The sequence below is a fragment of the Myotis nattereri genome (genome assembly GCF_964212035.1).
Source record: "Myotis nattereri genome assembly, chromosome: 3".
Lineage (NCBI taxonomy): Eukaryota > Metazoa > Chordata > Mammalia > Chiroptera > Vespertilionidae > Myotis > Myotis nattereri.
In genome coordinates this window covers 188,252,309-188,276,154 of record NC_138077.1, presented here as the reverse complement: position 1 = coordinate 188,276,154, position 23,846 = coordinate 188,252,309, and the positions used below count along the sequence as shown (strand labels likewise).

General features: G+C 46.3%; 1 protein-coding gene across 17 annotated transcripts in view; it reads left to right on the top strand.

Moving 5' to 3' along the window:
- ERI3 (ERI1 exoribonuclease family member 3) overlaps positions 1 to 23,846 on the top strand; it is a 132,532-nt gene that overhangs the window by 20,724 nt on the left and 87,962 nt on the right. For 16 of the 17 annotated variants that reach the window (XM_081085575.1, XM_081085574.1, XM_081085565.1 and 13 more), the window contains 3 exons: positions 12,251 to 12,367; positions 18,691 to 18,750; positions 23,097 to 23,188. In XM_081085575.1, coding sequence (XP_080941701.1) covers positions 12,251 to 12,367; positions 18,691 to 18,750; positions 23,097 to 23,188 — 269 coding nt within the window. Of the gene's footprint in view, positions 1 to 12,250; positions 12,368 to 17,488; positions 17,685 to 18,690; positions 18,751 to 23,096; positions 23,189 to 23,846 lie in introns of all 17 variants that reach the window. The other variant, XR_013995645.1, reaches the window with a different exon arrangement.

The following is a 23,846-nucleotide window of genomic DNA, read 5'->3' as shown; positions in this document are numbered from 1 at the left end:
CCCTGCCCATCAGACCAATTATTGCCTTTCTTTTTAGTTATATCTTTGCTTTAACACATCTCTTCTTCCAGGGTCACTATAAATGAATTCCCTATTGGTGGCCTGTGATGGTGGTGGGAAGGGGACAGCTCACTAGCTCCTTTTGTCCTTTTTGTTGTTGCCTCCATAAATGTGGTGCTTTCTCCTCCCCCTCTTAAAGCCCCCTCCTCCACCTGCTGTTTCCTGGTGGTCCCTCGTCGAATTGGGCCTCCCCCTGATTACCACTGTGGTTCCTGGCTACTGCTCCCTGAATGGGAGCAGGCATTGGCTGTGTCTGCATCTTGGCCCTGTTTTAACTTCATGTGAAAGCCGAAGGGCCCTTCTTTATTTGGAGCAGACATAGCAATGTAGGAGCAAAATATACATCTCAGGGAGTGGAAACTGATGCATGGTGGTGGTACATTTACTTGCGTTATTCAGAAAGCTTCTCTACCTTCTACCTTTAAGCTGCCATGGTGTGTATTTAGGCTATGGAGTTGCCTAATGGTGTTGTTAGAAATACGGCGAGCTCCCAAATTCAGGGGTCCCGGTAGAAAGCAAAGCATACTCGGGAGCCAGGCAGCAAGGCAAATATCTTTACTTTTGCAGGAGGGTGCGCACACACATGGTCTGGGAGGACGGGCACACTGAGCTGAGCGGTCTGCTTGGCTTTTTATTCCTGATGCACATGATCTGTCCCTTACTCTTGATTGGTCACAGAGCTTAGGCTCACAGTCTTTCGTGATTGGTTAATTTAAAGGATGGAGTTGACCTTTGCCGTTTCAAATTGGCGGCCCACAGGGGAGCTGCAAGTCACGGGGGCCAAAATGGGGACTGCCTAAACTCCCTTCTTCGGCAGAAAAGATTACTTTTTTATTCTCACAGTGGGACCAGGAACTTTCCTTGGGGAGCACTGGGTCACTGGTAACAAAATCACCACATAATTTAGTGCAAATCAGGAAGCATTCCCTCCGCACTCCCAGCCTCTTATTATCCTGGTGGCCTCCCCAAGGCTGAGACAGCTCTTGGAATGCAGATTTTGTTAGAAACTGGAATAAGGTTGGTGGTGGGGAAGAGCTCTAAAGAATAGGGCCATTGATAAATGGTGAATGAAATCGGGGACTGTAAACTCACGGTGACACTGAACTGCCTTTTAAGGTTTTTGTTGGCCATGACAAAACCAATGAAGTGGGCAAAGGAATGGGAAGGACTTTATTGTAATCACCTAAGAAACAATGAAAAGGCCTCTTTTTACTCAGGATAGCAACTTCAAGCTCTGTGTTAGATGCTGGGGATATAAAGACAAGTTAAAAATGCTCCCTACCCTCAAGGAGCTCGTATTTGAGGAGAGTAGACACCGTTTAGCGGTATAACTGCGATCATAGGTAAGTCCTGGGTACAGTGGGGCACAAGGGAGGCGATTGATCAACCCTGCTTACAGTGTAGGGAAGGGTCACCTAGGCTTCCTGCTAAGAGAAACTTAGGCGGCTGGAGAGGGTGGGGTAGGTCTGAGCTTCTCAGAATTGTTGTAAAAGACGATCACAGGATCAGCCAGGAGGGACTGACCTACGTCTGAAAACACTGACTTGGATTGGAATATTGAAAATGAGGAAGAGCAAGGATGAAGGCTTTGAACCTGGCAAATATTTCACCATTTGGTTAGTAGGTTTATCTGTATTAGTTACATGGTATTTCTCACATTCAAGCTAGAAGGTTTTATTGGGATGCTATGAGTGAGAGTTCACAAAGGCTAGAAGAAGTTTAAGAGAATTTAGCCAATAAAATGTGGGCAAAAAGGGTGAAGGTCTGTAGAAATATGTGACCTGAGTCACTGAGGCCCTGAGACATCCTCATGGCAGTTTCATCTGATACCTGAGCTGCTGTTGAAGGCAGCACTGAGTTGGGCTGCTGGGTCTAGAGAGAGGCAAGGGCTGGATAATGACCTGACACCCCACCCCCACCTCCAAAAGTACTGGCATTTTGCATTTGGATCTGTTAGGCATCCCTTGGGAAGACCCACCTTCCATAGATCAGGGAGGTTTATACCCTTCACACAGATAAACGGTTGGGAAGGAAGGATTAATGAAGAGGCAGGAGGCTGGGTATCTAGGGAGGATTTGCTACAGCAGAGATGACTGGGAGGTGTGGGGGTGGGGGTTGCACTCTCCCTCTGAGTAGCTGCAACAGGTACCCAACCATAGAGAGAAAGCCAGTAGGTCAGGAAGGGGTAATGGGGAGGTGAAATCCAAAGGAGTAGTTAAGCCCACAGGCTTCATTTTTCCCTGTCCCCCCATTCTGTCTTGCTTGTTTTTTCTCTCCCCAGTATTGATTACATTTCTTACTTTGTAGACTGATTTCAGTTGTTTGACACGAGGAAACTGATGTTAGGAGATGCTTTCTCCATCTCTGTGTCTTGTTGGGGAAAAGGATCCTACATCATTTTGATTAAGATGCCATTGGGATGATTATTTTTTATTCTTTTATCCTGGGTGTTCACAATACTTTAAAAGCCGCCACAGCCATACGTTTATGTGATGTTTTGAGCCCTAGCTGTGAAAATTGAGTCATAGCCTAAAAGCCTGAAATAAGAGTGTTCCCAGATTGACACAAGCCCCCCAGGCTGGCAGGTCTGCAGCAGAAGGGCGAGCAGGATGGGGCAGGCAGGGATGGGTTTGTGTGTACTGAGTGCTTCCACAGGCAAAACCCTGTTAGGTGGTGGGAGAATCAAAAAGGAGGCAAGTCGACTCTGGAGGGAGAGAGAGACAACAGGGAATCTTTCAATCTGAAGGAGAGGTACCTTGGGATGGGCTGCTGTTTTAGTGGAGGGTCTTGGTCTGTGGGCAGCAAAACAGATCTGCTACATGAGTGCTCCACTTCTGCTCCAGGGCTGTGGTCAGTGTCTAGTCCTGGGGAGGCTCTTCTAGCCAAGGCCTGGTCTGAGACTAACTGCTGGCAGAGGCTCTTAGTTGGAAAGCTGAAGTTGCAGAGTTCACATGGAGGTTGGGGCCAAAGTTGGGGAGCCAGAATAGGAAGGGTGAATGTATTGTTGAGTGGGAGGGAAGAAACCGAAATACTGTTGTAAGCCAGAGTTCATGGGAATAGAGGGGAAGGTGTTCCAAGGAGTTAAAAATGGACTTAGGGAAACTGATTAGGAGGCATTATTTGAAAGAGATGTTAGTGGGTTGAATTAAGGTGGTGATGGAGAGAAGTTATGTGTTGGGAAAGAAATGAGTTTGAGAACCATGCTCTTAATAGCGTATAGCTCCTGTGGATCCTAGTGGGCTCCTGGAAGTCAGTGGTGCTAAGAGATTTGGTAAGGAGTGGAGTGTGGAACATAGGGTTGTTGTAAATGGGGTGCTCTGAGCTGAAGATTCAAATCCAGGAGACCTGATAAGGTGAGTTCCTTAGTGGTGATGTAGGTGGTTTACTCCTCTATGATCTGTTTGATGAACTGATTGGCCATTGACCTGTGGGGGGAAGGTAGTGATCCTATCTAATAAAGGATAATATGCAAATTAACCATCAGTCCATCACAAAGAGGGCGGTACCCAGTCCCCTCAGCCCCGCCAGAGTCCCGCAGTCCTTTGGGGGCAGCCGCTGAGAGTGGGCAGCATGAGAGGCCTGGCGGAATGTTGCTTCGTTGCCGCGGCGACAAGGCAAGTGTCCTGCCCCGGCCGTGGAGGGCCTTTGGGCCGCAGAGAGCCTCTGGGCAGCGGGCGTGGAGCGGTCAGGCCCTGCAGAGAGTAGAGAACCACAGGGAGTGGGCCTAAGCTGTCAGGGCTCCCAGATTGGAGAGGGCTCCCCTGAGGGCTTCCAGATTGGAGAGGGTGAAGATTGGGCTGAGGGACACACACACACACACACACACACCCGTGCACGAATTTCATGCACCGGGCCTCTAGTGATTACATAATAGGATGATTACTGGCTAGAAAGCTTGGAATCTTGCTCTCCAAAAGTGTGATGCAAACTGAGAATCATGGCTTGAGATCATGGTGTTGGAAATGGAATCCAGGGACTATCTGCATTTTCACAGGTTTTTTCCCCCCACCACTAGCAAGCAGCATTTGAATGAAAAGCTAATTGATGAACTGAAAGGGACTGGTAGTTAGTTGAGGATGGAGAAGTCAGAGACTGATGAATGGGATGAAATATGCCATTTTGATAAGGTCTACTTTCACATGACTAGAGAAACAATGCTGGGGCAAGCCTTAAAGGAAGTTCATGATGATGGTGTGGAATGTGATGGTTGTGGATGTTGGTGAGGAGTGCCCAGCTTGGTGCTTCAGGATATTGCACAAACTTTGGCTAGCATCAGAATCACCTCCAGGGCTTATTAAAACACAGATTGCTGGCCCCACCCTCAGGGCTCCTGATTCAGAAAGTCTGGGGTAGAGGTCAGGAACTTGCATTTTTATTAAGTTCTCAGTTGATGGGATGCTGCCTGTGAGGGAGCATGTGTTAAGAACCACTGACTGCCTTAGCTTCCTCCTCTATAGAATAGGGTAGTCATTCCTGCCTGCCTTACAGAGATGTGGGATCAAACGAGCCAGTGTATGAGAAAAGTGTTCAATACGTTGTGGACAGGATGTCAGTCTGTGTATTGCTTGCTTACTAGTCAGTGATTTTAAAAATCTGTCATGCTAGCTCGGCCATTTCCCTGTCCTGGCATCTGGCTGTCAGGTGTGGACCGAGAAGAGGGAATCTATGAAGCACCTCATGGGAATGCAGTCATCTGGGACAAGACCAGCTGCCCCTGGAGCTATGGATGGGGTTCCTGAGCAGGGCCTCCTGAAGCCCAGCCAGCCTCTCTGGGTTCTTATCCAAGGTTCTTATCCTCTGTCTGCTTGAATGGACCTGGTCCTGTCTTGATCGCCTGTTACTCTCCCCCACCCTTTCACCCCCAGCTAGTGGATCTTACTGTATTTGCATTGATTGGAAAAATGGTCTTTGTCTAACAGCCTCCGATTCATCTTGTGGTCTCAAGCATGTTGCATGACTTTTCCCCACCTTGTCAGGTGATTAACAGAACATGCTTTGGCTGTATATTCCCAGGTCTCAGAATGTGGAATCTGGACCTCCAAAGTGAGGGGAGCTGGGTAGACTCTGTTCAAATGAGAAGCTATATAACATAGTGGTTCAGAGCATGGACTCCAGAATTGGAACTGAATTTGAGCCTAGTCTCCACCACCTACTAGTAATATGGCTTGCCTTGGGCAAATCGTTTTTACTCTTTATGCCTCACTTGCCTTATTTGCAAAATGGGGTTAATAATAGTACCAATCTGTGCCTGGCATGTAGCAGCTATATGTGTCAGCTCTTATTAGTAGAATTACTACTAGTATTATTCTGACTCATGGCCTCATAGTAAGCTATTGGAGTACAGCAGGTGGCTGGGAGGCAGGCCCTGCTTCTCTGGGAAACAGAGAAGAGCCTGCAGGCCTTCTATCAACATAGTGGACAGAGTCAGACACTACCGGCAAGGTTTTTGTTTGTTTTTTTCTCCAATGGAATGGTAAGTTGGATTTGGCATCCTTCCACTTCCATGCCCTCCCTTAGTGCTGCCTCCGGGGACCTCTCCTGCACAAAATGTGAAATTTGTTTAAATTAATTCCATGACAAACTGTGGGTATACAGGTAGCTTGAAATAAATTATTTGGTTGTTTGCTGCCCTGAAGGGTTGGCTTCATAGAAGCCACTAATATTTGAACTTATTACAATTGAATATCTAAAAATGTCTAAACTGAGGCTGATCCAGAGTCATGTGCACATAGAGGTAGACATGGGCATGCATACCCCTGGACTTTTGGTTTCCTTCACTTATTGGAATTATATATATGTTTTTTAATTCAGATTTCAGGAAAGTAAATTATCATTCACTGTGTTCCACTCCCAACAAAAAATAGCGGTATTCATTTTCAGCCTCTTTTCTACATTTAAATGCTTTGGAGTCTATGGGGATGGGTAAAGAGGGACATGTAGGTGAAAAATCAGCCTTTTAAAGCTCCGATTTCTTTACCCTTCCTTGTCCTGAAACTTCGAGCATCAGCTCTCATCTGTCAAAGTGTAAATCAGCAATTAAAACCCAAACAGCCAAATGCCAAAGATGACCCGAAGCACAAAGCAACTGACAAACAAGTCCGGACAAATCGACGGGTAATTTATAAGCTTTGCCCTAAAATCTAATTATTTGGCAATTCGAATTTGCAGCCAGCCAGGGCTCGGCAATAAATTTAACCCGCCATAAATTATTTAGGAGCAGGCTGTGGTGTAAATCAAAACCACGAGTGTTTGTTTAAGAAATAAGCTCCTTGTGCATAAAATGTCTTTTTTCCCCCCCGAAGAAGAAACTGTTAAGCAAACCATGCCCCATTCATTGCTCAGTGCAGCCCTCACTTCTCACTCTCAACTTCCCCTCTTCACTGTGGCCAGGAGGCTCCTTGATCCCTTGGAGAAAGGACCTGCCTTTGCATGGGACTTTGATCCCAAAACCAAGTATTTGGATACAACCCATGTTTTTGGCAAGTACTACTTTTTCTACCTTGTGGTGTGATCCTACTTTTGGATTTTATCAAACCTTTCTGTGGAGGGGCATACACTTTTTGGAATTTTCTTCAGAAGATGGAGGGAAGGGATAGATCAGTTGTTACTGTCTGTAAAGTGAGGGAATGCAGTTCCTAGGTTGAGAGGGGGAAACCATGAAAAATTATCTGCTCGTTCCCTTATTTCAGACAGGACCATAGAACCATCAGCTCAGGCAAAAGAGAATCTGTATTTTGGATTAAAGTCTATAAGAACACTGTATTATTAAACCCTTGGTCCCATTGTCGAGAGATTCCAACAGTCTAACTTAGTCCCTCCTGCTTAAAATCCTTTTGTTGGTAGTCTAAATTCAACTATAATCTTATCACTTCAGACACTTTAGTTTAAGGGAGTTTGAATACCCTGTGAGCAACCTACACATTTATTGCTTGTAGCCTACAGATGTGGGTGTGAAATTTCATTTGAAATGCTGTTGCAGTTTTGTCCTCAGCTTATCAAGTTTATCTGAGGTTCTTAGTTGAGCAGTTAGAAAGCAGCTACATAGAACCTTTGCTTCAGCTTAAACCTCTGCTCACTTAAAAAGGTGAGAGAATATTTACTTGGTGCTTTGTTTTTCTCTCTGTGTCTTCCCTCCCCTTAAGAAATAGATTTGCAATGTCATTTTATTGAGGGAGACAGCGGATATCATTGGTTTAGAACCCTGGATACTTTGAAAATCTCATGTTCTAAGGCTTTTGTCCTTAATTGTCAATTTGTGGCCAGTTCCCATCCACCATCAGCTTTTTGGGTTTATGGTGCTCTACTTTCTGATAACCTAGTGGTGCAGGCAGCTTCTAGATGGTGTGGAATGACCAACTGTCCCAATTTTAGCCCTGAAAGTCCTGTGTTCCAGGAAACCCTTGGTCTGGACAAACAGAAAGCTGGGACATTGGCAGTTTTTAGCAGTTGAGGGAGGATAAGAAACCGCTTAAAGATGAGAGGCAGGGGATCAGGTAGAAAGTGCTTTGGAGCATTCATTCCATGTTGGGGTTTGACTTCTGGCTTCCGTCTTTGTCACCTTAGGTAGATCACCTCTCTGGTCCTACGGAGAACTTGGTCAAAGCAGTGTTTTCTGTTAGAGCCATGTGCTTGGCTTCTGTCTTGCCATTTATCAGCTCCTTCATATGTTTACTCTTCAAAAGTTGAGAGAGTGGCCCGAGCCGGTTTGGCTCAGTGGATAGAGTGTTGGCCTGCGGACTGAAGGGTCCTGGGTTTGATTCCAGTCAAGGGTAAGTACTTCGGTTACAGGCTCCTCCCCAGCCCGATCCTTGGTCATGGCGTGTGCAAGAGCCAACCAATCAATGTGTTTCACATCATTATTTGTCTCTGTCTTTCCCTCTCTCTTCTACTCTCCCTAAAAATCAATGGAAAAATATCCTCAGGTGAGGATTAAAAAAACAAACAACAACAACAAAAACCACAAGAAAAACAAACAAACAGAAAAGTTGAGAGTGAAGTCTGCATGCTAGAATGGAGCTGGGTGCTAGAGATGCAAACTGAAGGCTCATGGTTCCTGCATCCCCGAGCTTGGAGCTTATCATCATCTGTGTCACTGCAGCCATAGTGGAGGCTCTTTGGTAGCAGTCCACTAGGACTTTCTGCCTGGATAGTCCACATTTATTGCTCGGGTAACTTGAGAGCCATTGCAGCCCTCACTTCTCACTCTCAACCTCCCCTCTTCACTGTGGCCAGGAGGCTCCTTGATCCCTTGGAGAAAGTAGACTGAGCTCCCTAAAGACAACCTTTCAGACTAAAAGAATCAGATCTTTCTTGGCCCTTCAAATTTTGAAAGCTGTTATTCCTACTCTCTTTAGGTCTCATTTTCCCCATTTGGAGTTCCAGCTCTGTCCCTAACTAGCAGTATAACTTGAGCAAGTGACAGCTTCTTTTTGGGCCTTAGTTGATTTGTAAAATAGGGATAATGATTCCCACCTCATGAGTTGTAAGGGGGATTCAGTGAGATCATTCCTGTTAACATTTAGCAGAGTGTCTGCCACATAGTAAACAATAGATGGAAGGAATGAAATGACTTCATTTTCCGCACATCTCCAAGGATGCCCAGACTCTGAGCACCTCATAGAGAGGAGCCACATCTCACTGTATTTATCTGTCCACACCTAGCCCCTGCCTGGTAAATAGTAGGTGTTTAATAGTATTGGTGTATGACCTCATGATGATGATGATATGACCTATCCTCCAGAATTAATAAGGGTAAAATAAGAAAATATATTTGAAAGCACACTGTAAACTGAAAAGTCTAACACTCGGTATGTTCCTCCTCTAAGATACTTATCTTAGTGCACTGTTCATTATTTGTTCACTATCGTTTCTGCTCATTAGTCTGTGGACTTCTCCAAAGCGGAGACTAAATCTTTTTTTTTTAAATAATGTATTTTTTATTGATTTCAGAGAGGAAAGGAGAGGGAGAGAGAGATAGAAACATCAATGATGAGAGAGAATCATTGATTGGCTGCCTCCTGCATGCCCCCCTCTGGGGATCAAGCCAGAAACCCGGGCATATGCCCTTGACTGGAATTGAACCTATGACCCTTCAGTCCACAGGCCAGCGCTTTATCCACTGAGCCAGACCAGCTAGGGCTACATCTTAATTCTAAATCCTGCTCCAACACCTGCACAGTGTCTTGCACCCAGTAGAGGTTCAGGCAGGTTAGTTTAATGCAAATGACATACAAATGGAAGGAATTGTGAAACTATAATAGGAGCAGGAAAGAGGATTGGTAAGTGCAAACTGGTTCTTTCCTTCCTGGCACTACCTTTATACAAGCAGACACTCAACTACTCCTTAAAAAACACCAAAAAAACCCCTTTCATCATTTTTCATCATTCTAAGGGAATGATGAAATTGAGTGAGAGGAAAGGAGAAGGGGCAGGAATAAGTTTCAAATAACTTCAAAACTACTGCCCCTAGAAGCTAGCACTTAAGCACTTCTTCATAAGCTCTTGAAATTAATGCAATCAACCTAAAACTTTGAGGTAACCTCTGTGAGTTACCCCTCTTTTTTCATGGAGCTGAGGCTACTTTTTCCTCCGCTCTAGGAGGGTGATAATAAGTGTGAGCACTTCAGTTGGCTCTGTTTCCCCAAGAAGCCAGCAGCAGGAAAGTTTGAAGACAGAACCACAGTGGGGAAATCCGCAGGCCAAGTTTTCAGAGAATCTACTAGGAATATTGACTCGGTGCTGGTCAGAGCAAGAGCTTACTGTTTTATAAAAATACTAATGAAATTTAGATCCATAATAACATTTCAGATATCTAAAACAAACCACGTGCTTGTAAAAAAACGAAAAGAGATAAACTTTAAGCCATAAATTCTTGGTAATAGAGGGTTTTTTCCTATTTGTGTTTGATATATATTTTTGTTTCCAGAGGAATGTCAACCCCTAATTTCATAATGTATCACGGGCTTAAGAAAATTGAATTTAATAAAAGCCAGAGATGAATGACATCTTTAAAGGTCCCAACACTTGTCTTTATTAGCAGGACAAACTGCAGGTCTCCAAATACTGCTTCTCTCAAAATGAAAGTTTAAATGAAAAGTACAGTTGTGTCACAGGTTAAATTTCATTGTGGGTCCAGCTAACATTGTTAGTGAGGAGCTGGCTGTATTTGTTTCCTGAGACACCAGGGCAGCCAAACTCACCAGGCTATGGAGTTCTTTCTCTTGGGGAAGTATTTTTCTGCTTACTGGGAGATGAAAGATACATTAGAAATGGAGGAGTCGGATGAGCCTGACTCAGATGCGCCCCACCTTAGAGTTAGCTCTTGGAGGTTTTGGATATCTGGTTTTTCAGAGGGACCAATATGTATGTTGTGTGTGTGTGTGCCTCAACTTTGTTTTAAAGCACTACACTCTTCCACCTGGCCAGTTTTGTAGTGCATTGTGGAGAATGAGAGGCCCAGGGAAATGGGGAACATGTTGAGGAGAAGCATCACCCAGTCTAAGCAGCAGCCTGGGCCTCCTCTCGGGCTCCCCCTCCCCCCACTTGGCTTCAGCCTTGCAGCCTCTCTTCCTTCCTATTTTGAGGGGCTCCTGTCAATTTTCCCATCTTTGGGGATCACCCCAGGGAGACCAGTCAACCAGAACTTTTAGTTTCTCCAACGTGAAATCTGACTGGCTTGATTTGGTCTTCAGTCCTGCTGTAATGTGTTGGATAAAAATGGGTGCTTTAAAAATCAGCCAGATAATAGTGAGTATGTTTAGGGGGCTGGAGGAAGAATATCTGGCTACCCTGGGATATCAAGGAGATTGGCCATTTCTCCTGTCTTTCCATGTCCTTGATTCCTGAGTGTAGTTAGGTATTAACCGTTCACTGTTGCTTCTCCAGGCTTTCCCTGGACAGAACCAATTTGCCTTGATTTTAGTGATACTGGAAGGGTTCTCTCCAGAATGGGGGACTTGGGATAGGGATGCTCCTGGAACTGACTGCTGGGACCACTTGGGCAGAGCGCTCGCGCGTGCGCTCTCTCTCTCTCTCTCTCTCTCTCTCTCTCTCTCTCTCTCTCTCTCTCTGCAGTGGAGGCCTTTTCCACATGCTAATTTTACTCGGAGGATTTTGCTTTTATTTATTTTTTTATTATTTCCTATTTGTCTCTTCCAGATGTTTTCAGGGCAGTTTTTTTGTGTTGTAAACTAATTCCATTCATGTTTTAAAAATTTATGAAAGCGCTAATAAAAATGTCAAAGTGGTAAAAATGTTAGCTTTTCCTCTGCTTTGATTAAATTTTGCAAACTGTTTTTGAATATTAAAAAGCAATAATTTTTTTTATTCTCTCTGCTTGCTTTCCCTCTTCTCTCTGGTGCGTGTGTGCTCTCTCCTGCCCTCTCCCCCCTCTGGTGCGTTCCTCCCTTCCCAGGAGCGATGTATGAGGCTTGCTGCACAGCCAGCGTTCTGCAAGCCTGTTTGCACACCAGGACCTTGGTGCTGTGCATCTCTATTAAATAACGGAGACAAATTAATCTTAGAGACACCAAACAAATTGTCACTCCTCCTTCTCTTCCATTACGTTCCAGTGGACTGGGAAGGGCTGGTTAAGCGATTTGGGGTGGGGGAGCTGCCTAGGGGGAGGGCTTACTGCCTGAAAGAAAGGTGGGAGGCACTAGCTCTTACTCTTATTCAGTTTTCACCTCTTTACTATCCCCTTTGGCTTTATTTATTATGTTTTGTTGTTATTGTTTTTTATAAAAACTAATGAAACTCCTCAGCTCTGTTTAAACTTCATATACAGGAGGCTGTGCATCGGTCTGATGGCTGATTGTCTATATGGCTGGACAGTCAGGCCTCTTCCACGGCAGGGACCTGGGTCAGGGGAAGTAAGGGCCCCCTTTTAGGGGCTCCAGTGAACCACTTGCTAGAGAACCACTTGGGGAAACTGGGGCAGATTGTACCAGTGTCTACCTTCTTTCCAGAGACAGCGGGGATGGGGCATGTGTTCAGTCCCTGGAACCTGAGCATGTTCACAGTGGGAGGGTTAGGACTTGACTGAGTTAGCATCATCTCACTCAGTCTTGGGTTTGGCCTAGCAGGAGGTACTGAGTTCAGAACACTCTCTCATTCTTAACTCTGCGTTATTATTTGAAATGGTTGATTTAAAAAATAAACAAACACTTCTTCTATGTATTTGCCATTCCAGGAAATCATCGAGTTCCCCATCCTGAAGCTAAATGGCCGGACCATGGAGATTGAGTCTACTTTTCACATGTATGTCCAGCCCGTAATCCATCCACAGCTTACTCCCTTCTGCACAGAGGTAAGGGCCCTGCAGGTGGCAGCAACGGCCACTGGGGCAGGAGCTTTTGGATCATTGGTATATAGGCTCATTAGGGAAAGTTAGGTCTTATCAGCAGTTTAGGCCGGTGCACATTGGACCCAGCAGTTGGCTCTTTACAAAGTCTGCCACTCCATTTGGGCCACTCTGGTCATTGGAGACCCAGGGAGAACAGTGGCACAATCTGTCCCAGTTTCCCCAACATTTTCCCTTTCTTGTAATCCCTACCCTTCCTGGTGATGGGGCAGTTGGAGTCAAGGAGCAGGATGGTGCTTCTGGGGCTCAGATTTCTTTTCAGTTTCATTTCCCTTAGGATCCCTTGACAAGAGGTGAAGATTTCAGCTTCTTAGGAGAGGTTCAGGGTTTCTTAGCTTTCTGACGATGTTTCTCTGTCCTGAGGAAAATAGCCCTATGTGAAACATCAGTTGAGTTTGTAGGTAGGAAGCACACTCCATCACCGAGGAAAGAGAAGGGCAATCCAGTGGGGGTATGAGCACAGCCTGGCCAAGGCTGAACTGTCCCTGTCCTTGTCCTAGGCTGGCACTGAACTCAGCCACCTTGTCAGCAGGTCAGCATTAGCCCCGTTTTCCAGTCTGGGAAACTGAGATCTTAAATGTGCTTGCTGGAGGCTCAAATGAGCTATTGGCAGAGAGGCACCCTGAAGAGTTCTGACTCATGACTGTACGGAGAGCCTTCTGTGCCTGCTTTCCCCTGTGATGTGTTATGTTATACTCTGGTGGCCACAGGCTGTGGTGAAATCACAAGAGTGGTCAAGAATATGTAGTAACAGAGGTGATGGGGGAACATGAGTATTTCCAGAATCCTTTCAGAATTTGGGGCTGGGATACATTAAGACTTTGTGCCTTCAGTTAGAGGCCTACTTTTACATATGAATGAAACAGGAGGAAAGAAGTTCTTGAGAAACCCCAAAACAATCTTGGTTGGAGGAAGCTGGGGAAGGACCTGCCTGCCACGGTGGGAGGGACCAGATACGGGGTTCGGCGGGTCATTCCTGGGCTTGATGCCAGTGTTTGCTGCCTGACTCAGGTGGGCCTTTTGTTACAGGCATCCGCCTGCCAAGGTGTCTAGTCTCTCAAGGCTTTTGTTGTTCCAGCTAATGATATTGAGGTTCTTTCTCCTTTTGGGAGGTCTACTGTTTTCCCCCCCTTTCCCTGGGAATAACCTATGCCACCAGGGGGTACCAATTGTCTTTTTTGCCCCTTTTGAAAAATCACCATTTTAATGATGGTGATGAAAATCCCCTTCCTTACAGGAGGAGAAGGGAAAACTTTCCTTAAACTAGCTAGTTACCTGAGCCCTCCATGGGCCTGAAAGTGTAGTATCCTCTGTCCTTCTCTTCCTCCTCTCTGTGTAACTGCCCCTTGGGGGATCCAGCTCCAGCTAGGCTGCTTGGCATAGACAAGGAGGCCCAGATTTGTCAAGGTTGCTGCCTGTTTAGGGATGGAGCAGAGCACTGCTGGAGCTCGGCCTGGGCAAGAGTAGATGCTTTATAGTATTGGGGAAAGGGTGTTTTTTTTAGAGTAGGGCTGCTGCTTTTTTTTTTTTTTTCAAGTGGGGAGGGATTGTTGGACTATGATGAAAATTTCTAGAAAGTTTCACTCAAGGACATACATACATAATTTGGATGGTAGCAGGCATGGTGGTGTTGGGAGATCCTTGTTGTGAGTATGAAAGTGTGGCCAGGCTTCCAGAGCTCAAAACTCTCCCTGACCGGGTCGCTGCCTTTCTATCCAGCCTCATATCTCCCTGCTTCATCTTCCCTTCACTTCCCTCATCCAAACGTCACCCTCTCACAATCTGCCTCTGCACATGATGGTCCTTTGCCTGGGTGATGCTCCCTCTCTCCTCCCCCAGCCCTGCTTGTCCCCTAAGACTCTGCTCAGGGTCACCTTCTCTGGGAAGGCTGGGTTGTGTTCACCCCAACATAACACTGATCATTTCCATCATACTGCAATTATTTATCTTGTCTCCCCACTAAACTCAGTGAGCAGAAACCAGATCTGATCCATCTTTGTCCCATCATTAGGGCCCGGTACCAAGCAAACACTTAATACATGTTCCTTAAATGGATTAATATTGTCAAGGAGTTATTCGACCACACCTTGCCTCTCCTAGAGTAACTGTACTGCTGACTTGCTCTTTTGAGAAGTAGAGTCTTTGGAAAACCTTGGATCATCTAAATATTGCCCTGTCTCCATACCATATGGAACTGCTATGCAGAGAGAGGCATGGACACAGGATGGGGGCCATTGTTCTCAGACCTCATCCAACCTGGCACTAATTGCCTTTCCAGCTTGAGGGACCCTTTCATTAGTAAGTGTGAGGAACAATTCCAAAGCTCCTGGTTGTGCCTAAGCAACTCCTCTGGTAGAATTTTCTCTCTTGCACAAGTTCTTAAGAACTCTGGCTTGTGTGTGTGTACACACAAATGACACATGAGTACACACATGAGCACATGCTTGTGCTGGGGGGAAGGAGATAGGCTCAGTGCTAACAGGAGGAAGAGGCGTGTGTGTGTGTACACACAAATGACACATGAGTACACACATGAGCACATGCTTGTGCTGGGGGGAAGGAGATAGGCTCAGTGCTAACAGGAGGAAGAGGCGTGTGTGTGTGTACACACAAATGACACATGAGTACACACATGAGCACATGCTTGTGCTGGGGGGAAGGAGATAGGCTCAGCGCTGGCAGGAGGAAGAGGGATTCTGCTTTCGATGAGTCTGTAGCCCACATACAGACACTCTTACTGCTCTGTGTAATGAACATGTTACTGGCCTTTTTGAGGTCCTTTCTTACTTTCAGTTGATAGCCTGGAGACACGGTTCTGACAGGGATAGGATGGGATGTGTTTCATTCCTGTCCCTATCCCTCCCACCTCTAGAATCTGCTCCAGCTCATCAGCTCTGTCTCCAGCAGCTGACTGCCACACAGCCCCTGACATGGGCAGTCTTTTTTGTCATTGTCATTGTTGTGGGGAAAAAAAAGTAGAAAAATACCCATTTTGCTAAATGCCAGTAAAGGGCTTTGTCTTTCACCTGTACTTATAAAGGGTGAGATTTATTGGTCTTTTTGTCTGAGGAGAAAGAGTGGGTCTGATTATCAGATTGCACACCAGAGACAAGTGCTTATGTAATCAACAAACTGTCTTGGTGTCAGAATACGATTGTGTTGGAGATAAACTGTGAAAGGAGAAAGTGCTGGATGCTGGCATACTATTGGCACCAAGTGTCTTGTGCTGCTTCCTGTAGTTGCTAGTGTTTGTGATGAAGCCAGCTCATTCCTGGACAAAGCCCTTGTGTGGGTAGGGGATCTCAGTAACCAGCCATGTTATCAGTCAGGGTCAAAAGCCCCTCGCCTTGTGGTTTCCGAGTCTGGAGAAGCGGGAGTTAATCTGTAATCCCTCAGTGAAAGGAGCCACAGAACACACATTAATTCTTCCTCTCACCTCTCCTGCTTTAAGTGGTTAAGGTCTCTGAGCTCTGTTTAGCCTGTGAGCTCTGGTTCTCCCCCTAATAATGCTTGGCTTTGCTCTAGTACCTTTCATTGTGAGGATGCGAAAGCTTTTTACAAATATATATTAACCCAAGTGGAAATGAGCTTAAACTGTGGCATGAAAGATGCAAGTTATGCCTAAGGTAGAAATTCCCAGTTATTTTATTAAATTGTCTCTTGTCTCTCTCTGTCATAGCTCGTGGTATAAGTCTTATAGGTGTCTTACTGGTTGTCAGTATCAGGCAGAGGGACCAACTTTCTTAATTTCACTCCCTCTTTAGCCAGTGCCTTGGCAGAGCTGAAAAGATAGCAGTCCATCCTTGGAGGAACTGATAATACAGGGGAGTGAGGCCTCCCCCTGGAAGACTGCCTCTAGTTGAACCAAGAGCTCAAGCCTCTGTGTCTCTGGGGGTTGAGTCAAGCCCTTTAGGCAGTCAGCTGTAAGCTGTGTCTTGCTGGACCACCAGTGTGGCATGGGTAGCATGGAGAGAGAGGGAGCTGAGCTCACTGGGTTCCTCCCAAGCTGGTGATTCTAGGATTACTGACCACCGCAGAGGAGTGTGAGAAAGCCCCGGGACCCTGGCGCCCCACCCCGCCTCCACGGTGGAAAGAGGAGGCCTAGTCTGTGGTGAAGCTCCCACAGAGAGCGCCCTGGTTTTCCTTTTTGGTAGAGTGATGTTTCTTTCCCAAGCCAGGGATTTCCCTAGGGCCCAGACCAGGTGCTTCTGGGGTGTACAGATGCTGACCTGAGTTCCATCTCCAAGGAGGGAGGGTTCTTGGCAAGGGTGCCATTGGTTTCTTGTGTGTCTGGAAGCCTTTGGCATTGATCTCATCTGAGTGACCCTTGGTGGCAGCCAAGAGAAGGAGTAGCCCTCCCTTGTCCCAGAAACTCAGACCAGATATGAGACTGGCCCACAGACCCTGGAGCTTTCCAAGAAATAAGAATGGATGTCGGCCCTCTTCCAGGATTGTCCTGACCCAGAGCTCCGAGCTTGGGGATATAGCTCGGCCCTGGGAGAACTAAGCAGAAGAGAAGCTGGGCCAGAAAGGGCAGTGTGGGGTACATGGGTGGTAGTCATCTGGATATGGAGCTGGAGTTGGTAACAAGTCTACTCTGGACTCTGGCCCCTGCATGCTGAGGCACAACATGGCCACTGCCTGCTCAGTATGTGGCTCTGGAAGGTGTACATGCTCTGGGTGGTAGTGGGGCTGGGCATAGGAAAGAGCTGCCAAAAAGAACACAGATCCAATGAAGGTTTTCATGTTTTTCTTTACTGCTGACTCCCTAGTTCCTAGAATGGGGCCCAGCATGGTGTAGGCTCTCCATGAATAGTGTTTGACTAAATCAGAGGAGTCTTAGCACTCCAGGATTAAAGCTGCTGACCCTGGCTCGTCTCCTCCCTGCCCCCAGCCCTCAGTAGACCATCTGTTCTTCTCCTTGGCTCAGCCCTCCCTCTGCTGGGCAATTCTCTGGTCTCCCAAGCAAGGAAAGGGTGTGGAGGTGCCAGCCGGGTGGGCATGCTGTGGGTTAAAGCCTTTTGAAACAACAGTGTAGTTAATCTTTCTAATTTATTTTCCTTTTAGACCATGGGAAGTCTGTAGGCAGCAGCTGTTACCCAATTAAAATACAGATTAATATAAAAACAGTTTCTGGAATATAAAATAGAGTGGCTGTGTCCTTACACTTCCTTAAAATACCACCTAATAATGACTTGATGAACTACAGAAACCCACCTAGAGGAACTCAGCGTTCTTAAAATGAAAATTTCTTCCCTGAAAGGTGTGTATTACCATTCCATGTAAGTCACTATGAGAAAATAACCTTCCCTCTTAGTGCCAGCGGTTCCTGTGAGTTGGGTATTTGGTATTCATTAAATGTAATTATAGTTTAATTGGAGTTTAATCTGCACCCCCAACACTTAAAAAAATAAGAAGTTTCCAAGCAAACCTTCGATGCTACTGTCTCTGGAAGTAGCCAGGGGCACAGTGGGCATGGTGATCTCCAGCTGAGTCCTGTTCTGTGGATGGCGACCTCCTGCCTCAGATCCTTGAAGCGATATGTTCTAGTCTGTGCTTGAGGGATTTTTTCACTACAAAACAAAACACAACAAAATAAAGCAACAAGCTTGTTTAACCTAAGCCTGCCCTGGATGGAGCATAGGCCTGTGAGCTAGAAATTCTCTAGACCAGGTTTGTACCTTAGGCCTAATTGCCTGAGTTTCCCCATCAGTTAAAGGTGCCTGTTTCCTGCTTGGCTAGTTGGTATTGAGGCTCCAGGCATACAGGGTGAAGGGTGGAGCTTGTGGGACTCTCTGGCCCTTCACTGGTGGTAGATGGGGAAATGCTGGACATCGAGGCCCAGAGAAGGGGTGGACTTGAAACCAAGTGTGCCTGTCCTATGTGGTTATTCCCTAAGTCCGACCAGAGCTTCTGTGAAGCTTGGAGGTGATTTACTTTAGACTGAAATTTGTGGGGAGTTATTGAGCCTATGGAACACAAAAGACACGTAAAATCTTTTTTTTTTCTCTTACAAATGAAAGCTGAAACAGGTATGAGACATACCCTGTGATCAGAGGGTAGATGTGTATCTATTTCAGGGCAGGATGTTGTTGGGAAGTTTACAGTGTGTCCTAGGACTTGATTCCCAAGGCTTCTGTCAGGTTCCCAGCCTAAAGCAGTGCAGGTCAGAGTTCTTTACAGTAGAAGGATAAAAACAGAAAGGAAAGGAAAAACAGAAACTCCAGCTTCGAGTTTTCCACTCATTGGCTCTTTATCTTTCCTTTCAGCTCACCGGGATTATTCAAGCCATGGTGGATGGTCAGCCCAGCCTGCAGCAAGTGCTGGAGGTAGGTTGAATGACCTTTAATTCCTGACCTCTGATCCCTTCCTGCTGCCTTTCTCTCCCTCCCCTCCTGAGAATGTAGCTGTGTAATTTGACTATGATTATGGCTTGATTAGAATAACATTTGCTGTCACATCAGTGACATGCTGTTGAGGGTATTGAACCATTGATCTGTCATCTCCAGCTGTTCCCGTCAGGGTTACTGACAAGATGTCCGAGTGCTGCCAGGAGGCTGGCAGAGAGCCCCCACCCCTTCCAGTGCTGGCCAGCCTGCACTGGGCAGGTTGGGGAGGAGCGGAGCTGAGCTGTGGCACTGTGGGACTGGCCCTGGGGACTGGAGGTGTTTTTGTTTAGCTTTAGTGTTGGCTTCTTGTGGCATGTGAGCACTTCATTAACTCACCCAGAACTCCCCATCGATGGCTTTTGTTTGCTGTCGGCTCCTCCAGGAGGTGCGGCTGGGCCCGCCTGCCCCACTGCAGCTTGCTGCCGGACGCATTGCGCCTGTCGGGTGCAGAGGCTGTACTGGGTAATGATTCCTAATCAGAATAATTACAACAATTGCCTGTGTGAGGAAAATCAAATTAAAGGCTTTAGAACCCTTGGCAGAGACCACACTTCTAGGATGTTCTCGGGAAGCTGGTAAAGGTTAGGATGCAGCTTCTTGTGCTCCAGCCTCAGAGGAGGAGGAAGGGCAGTGCTCTGCCTCAGCTTGTCTCCCAGCCCCCTCTGCCTGGGGGTTTTCAGAGAGGGAGACTGTCCCTCTCCCAGGTCCCACACCCACTCCCTTTTCTCTAGGGAGCAGGGAGAAGATTTCCTTGGGTGCTTTATTTCTCTTTAAGACCAAAGCACCCAAAGCTGAACCCCTGTCAGAGCACAGGAGAAAGCAGACTATCTGGGGAAGAGCAGGGCACATCTGCATTGGAGGTAGTTAGCATAGAGGTAAGAGGGTGGTGACAGGAGAGGGAGAAAGAGCTGTTTATTTAGCCAAGAGGGCCTGTCCCACAGGGGTGAGAAGTGCAGACTGAATTTCCTGGGGCTTCTCAGGATGGAACCAGAGCCAGAGAGCCAGGTTTTGGCTCAGCCAGTGGCAGAGTGCTTCTTGTCCCTGACAATGTGCAAGCCCAGGCTCTGTGACCAGTCAGGTTCTGGGCAAGGAGAGGATTAGGGCACCTGCAGAAGGCTAGGAGAAGATGAGCTCTGAGGTGTCTCCCAACCCTATTGTCCCTCTTTTTTTTTTTTTTAATATATTTTTATTGATTTCAGAGAGGAAGGGAGAGAGAGATAGAAACATCAATGATGAGAGAGTATCATTGATTGGCTGAGTTCTGCACATCCCCTACTGGAGTTCGAGCTCCAACCCAGGAATGTGCCCTTGACTGGAATCGAACCCAGGACCCTTCAGTCCTCAGGCTGACGCTCTATCCGCTGAGCCAAACCAGCGAGGGTTTGTTCCTCTTTTTTTGACAGAAGATTCACTCTTATGACTGAGGGGCCTCCCAGAGTCAAGGAGAAAGAAGGGACCTATCCTTCCCTCTGGCACAGCCTGCATCCCCAGATAGGGCCTGGCTCCTGAGGGAGGATAAAACACAGGCAGCTTGTCCCTGGAATGTCTCTGTTTGGTTGGGGTCTGGGGAGGAAGATGCTTGTTCTGGGCCATCACCAAACCAGGGGTAGTGGGGTTAAGAGATTTTTTTCTGTCAGTGGTGCCAGTTGAGGGGGAGATGTATCTTCAGGAGGCCAGCCCTGGAGAGGAATGCTCAGAGGATTCTGAGTCTCCCCCAGAAAGCTCTTTCTGCTACTTCAGCATGCTGTGTGGGAAAGAGGGAAGATTTCTGGCATCAGCCTGAACAGGGAGTCTCTGTCAAGATAAGGAGACCAGACCGGGCTCTGCTGGTTATAGAGCTAAGGAGCTAACTTTTTGTCTTAACCAGGCCCTGAGCAGGTAGTTAGCTAGGTGTTTGCCTGCCTCATTTGTTCTTTTTATTTTTTTCCTTCACTTGGCTCGTTTGGCCTGGCCATCTCTTCCCACCTCCCCTGTCCAGCCTGGAGCCATTAGAGCCAGCAGGGAGAGAGAGGGTACAGGAGTGAGTGGTGGTCATTCCCTCATCCCAAGACAGGGTCAATGGATGGACTTTCTAGGCTCCTGTAAACCCATCCATCCATCCACATAGCCATCCACACATTCATGCCCCACCCATCCACTCATCTATTTACCATCCATAATCCACCCATCAACCCATCCATCTATCCATCTGACATAGATGTTCTAAGTAGGCTCAGGCTGGGTTCCTTTAGACCTTGGGTAGCTGGAGGAGGTCTGTCCTAACCTAGTGTCCAGCCTCAATTCCTGTTCCTCCTTTCTATAGACTGTGGACTGTGGTCACAGTACTCCCTACTCATATTTCAATTTGAAAATATCTGGGTTAGAGATTACCATAGTGAATAAGACAGATAAGAGTCCCTGCTTTCATGGTGCTTATAGTCTGGTGAGGAAGGCTGACATTAAACAGATAATTGCTTCTCAAATACACAATGATTGGGCATGTGCCTCTGCCTTTAGTATCCTTTTCTCTGTTCCACCCTGTCAAGCACCAAACCCCTAATTCAAGTATCTTCTCTTTTTTTAATATGTTTTTATTGATTTTTTTAGAGAGAGAGGAAGGGAGAGAGATAGAGAGATAGAAACATCGATGAGAGAGAAACATCATCTATTGGCTGCCTCCTGCATGCCTCCTACTGGGGATTGAGCCTGCAACCTGGGTATGTGCCCTGACTGGGAATCGAACCAGTGACCTCTTGGTACATGGATCAATGCTTAACCACCGAGCCACACTGGCCAGGCTCAATTATCTTCTTTCTGAAACCTTTCTGACTCCTTTCTCTGTAAATGGTAGAGTTAGCACTTCCTTCTTTTGGTCTGGTAGCATTCTGGTCACTTCTTTATTACTGCATCTATTACATTGTATTATGATAATCTGCCTCTCTCCTCTTCTTAGCCTACTGTCTATTTTGTAGTAAGCACTTAAATACATTATTACATTTAATTCTCAAAGCAATCTGTAAGGGGAGTCATCCTACCTCATTTTACAGATGAAGGAAACTGAAGTTCAGAGGGGTTAAATGACTTTTAAACGACTTCCCATCAATGACACAGCCAGGATATTGAAGAGCCAAGGTTAGAACCCATATGTGTCTGACTTTCAATCCTGCATTTCTAACTACTGTGCCATAAAGCCTTTAAAAATGATCCTCCTGCCCTAACCGGTTTGGCTCAGTGGATAGAGCGTCGGCCTGCGGACTCAAGGGTCCCAGGTTCGATTCCGGTCAAGGGCATGTACCTTGGTTGTGGGCGCATGCCCAGTGGGGGGTGTGCAGGAGGCAGCTGATCGATGTTTCTCTCTCATCGATGTTTCTAACTCTCCTTTCCCTCTCCCTTCTTCTCTGTAAAAAATCAGTAAAATATATTTAAAAAAATAAAATAAAATGAAATAAAAATGATCCTCCTGTGTGAGTGGAGCAGTGGTATGATCTGCTGCCCCATGCTTGGGATCGTCTGAAAAATAGGTGATGCTTCATGAATTCTTCATAATAATTCTGTCATTATATACAGACTTTAGTATTTGTACTTCCAGTGTGAGTGCAAATAATAAAACCCATGAAAGGGATGAAGGGAGAGCTAGACTCAAAACTGTGTTTAGGAGCAATTTCTTTCCCTACCTAGGAATTGTGCTCAGCCTTCAAAAGAATTTCTGAATTTTAATCATCAATGAGGAGAGGAGAGATAGCAAGTTTGGGGCCGATAATGAGCTTGCTTCCACCCAGCAAAGGGTCTTCTGCTAGAGTCATGGTGGAAATTAACTTCACTTTACTTGGGGAATAACCAAATTCATAAGTTTGGTTAACAAACATTTGGTGGGAGGGTCAAATGAATAAGTGAATGAATGAACCTGTGGATTGGAGTCCCTGCTTGGGGATCCAGCCTGTTCTCATGGCCCAGGACAGCCCATGTCTATGCTAGACTGCCTTTGAGGACCAAAGGTATTTGGATTGACCTACTGGGATCTGTCCTTATCCTGTCTATGGTAAGTAACAGGGTGTGGAGAAACCCCCATTACCCCTCCCCCCAACACTTCGTCTTGTGGGATCTTCCCATAGGGATTGTCCTGCAAGTGCCTCCATAGTTCCCAGCCAAGGCTGAGAGTCCAGAGCAGAGCCATGGTTGGATAAGATTACAATTTTCTCCTGCTCTGATTACAAGCAGCTTATCTGCGTTTCACTGTTGTGGCTCTTCATATACTCAGGGCGGGGGGAAGAGAAAGATCTCATCTGTTCTTGTTGTGTACTTTTCAGAGAGTCGATGAGTGGATGGCGAAGGAAGGCCTCTTAGATCCAAACGTCAAGTCAATTTTTGTCACCTGTGGAGACTGGGACTTAAAAATCATGTGAGTATGAGAGGGGCAACTTTGCTGGCAGGGCTTGGGATCTGTGGGACCAGTTCTTGCCTTTCACAGAAATAAGTGCCCATCTGGGCCAGGGAGTCCCTGGATTTTGGGGGCTTCCAGGATAAGAAGAGGGCTGGGAGCCCTGCCTGCCTCTGGGACAGCTGTTTTTGCCAGGTGTCACTACTTAGGACAGCCCTTCAGTTGCAGGGCTACATGTCATTGCCCTGGAAGGAAGAAGTTAAAAGAGGGTACGTATGTATATATGTATGTCTGTATGTATGTATTTTTGTTAATTCTTGCCCGAGGATATTTTTTCCATTGATTTTTGGAAAGTGGAAGGACGAGAATGAGAGAGAAACATAGATATGAGAGAGATATATTGATTGGTTGCCTCCCACATGCACCTCAACCAGGGCCAGGGATTGAACCTGCAACCCAAGTACGTGCGTGCCCTTGACCAGGTATTAAACCCAGAACCCTTTGGTTTGCGGGCCAGTGCTCTAACCACTGAACACAAGGGCCAGGGCAAAGAGGGTTTTTCTTTTTTAACCAGATGCATAGTGATTATTAGTCTAAGTGCATTAGAAATAGTAACTCATTTTATAACTATAGATACTCTTATTTCTATTTTTATAGACGAGAAGATTAGAGAACAAAG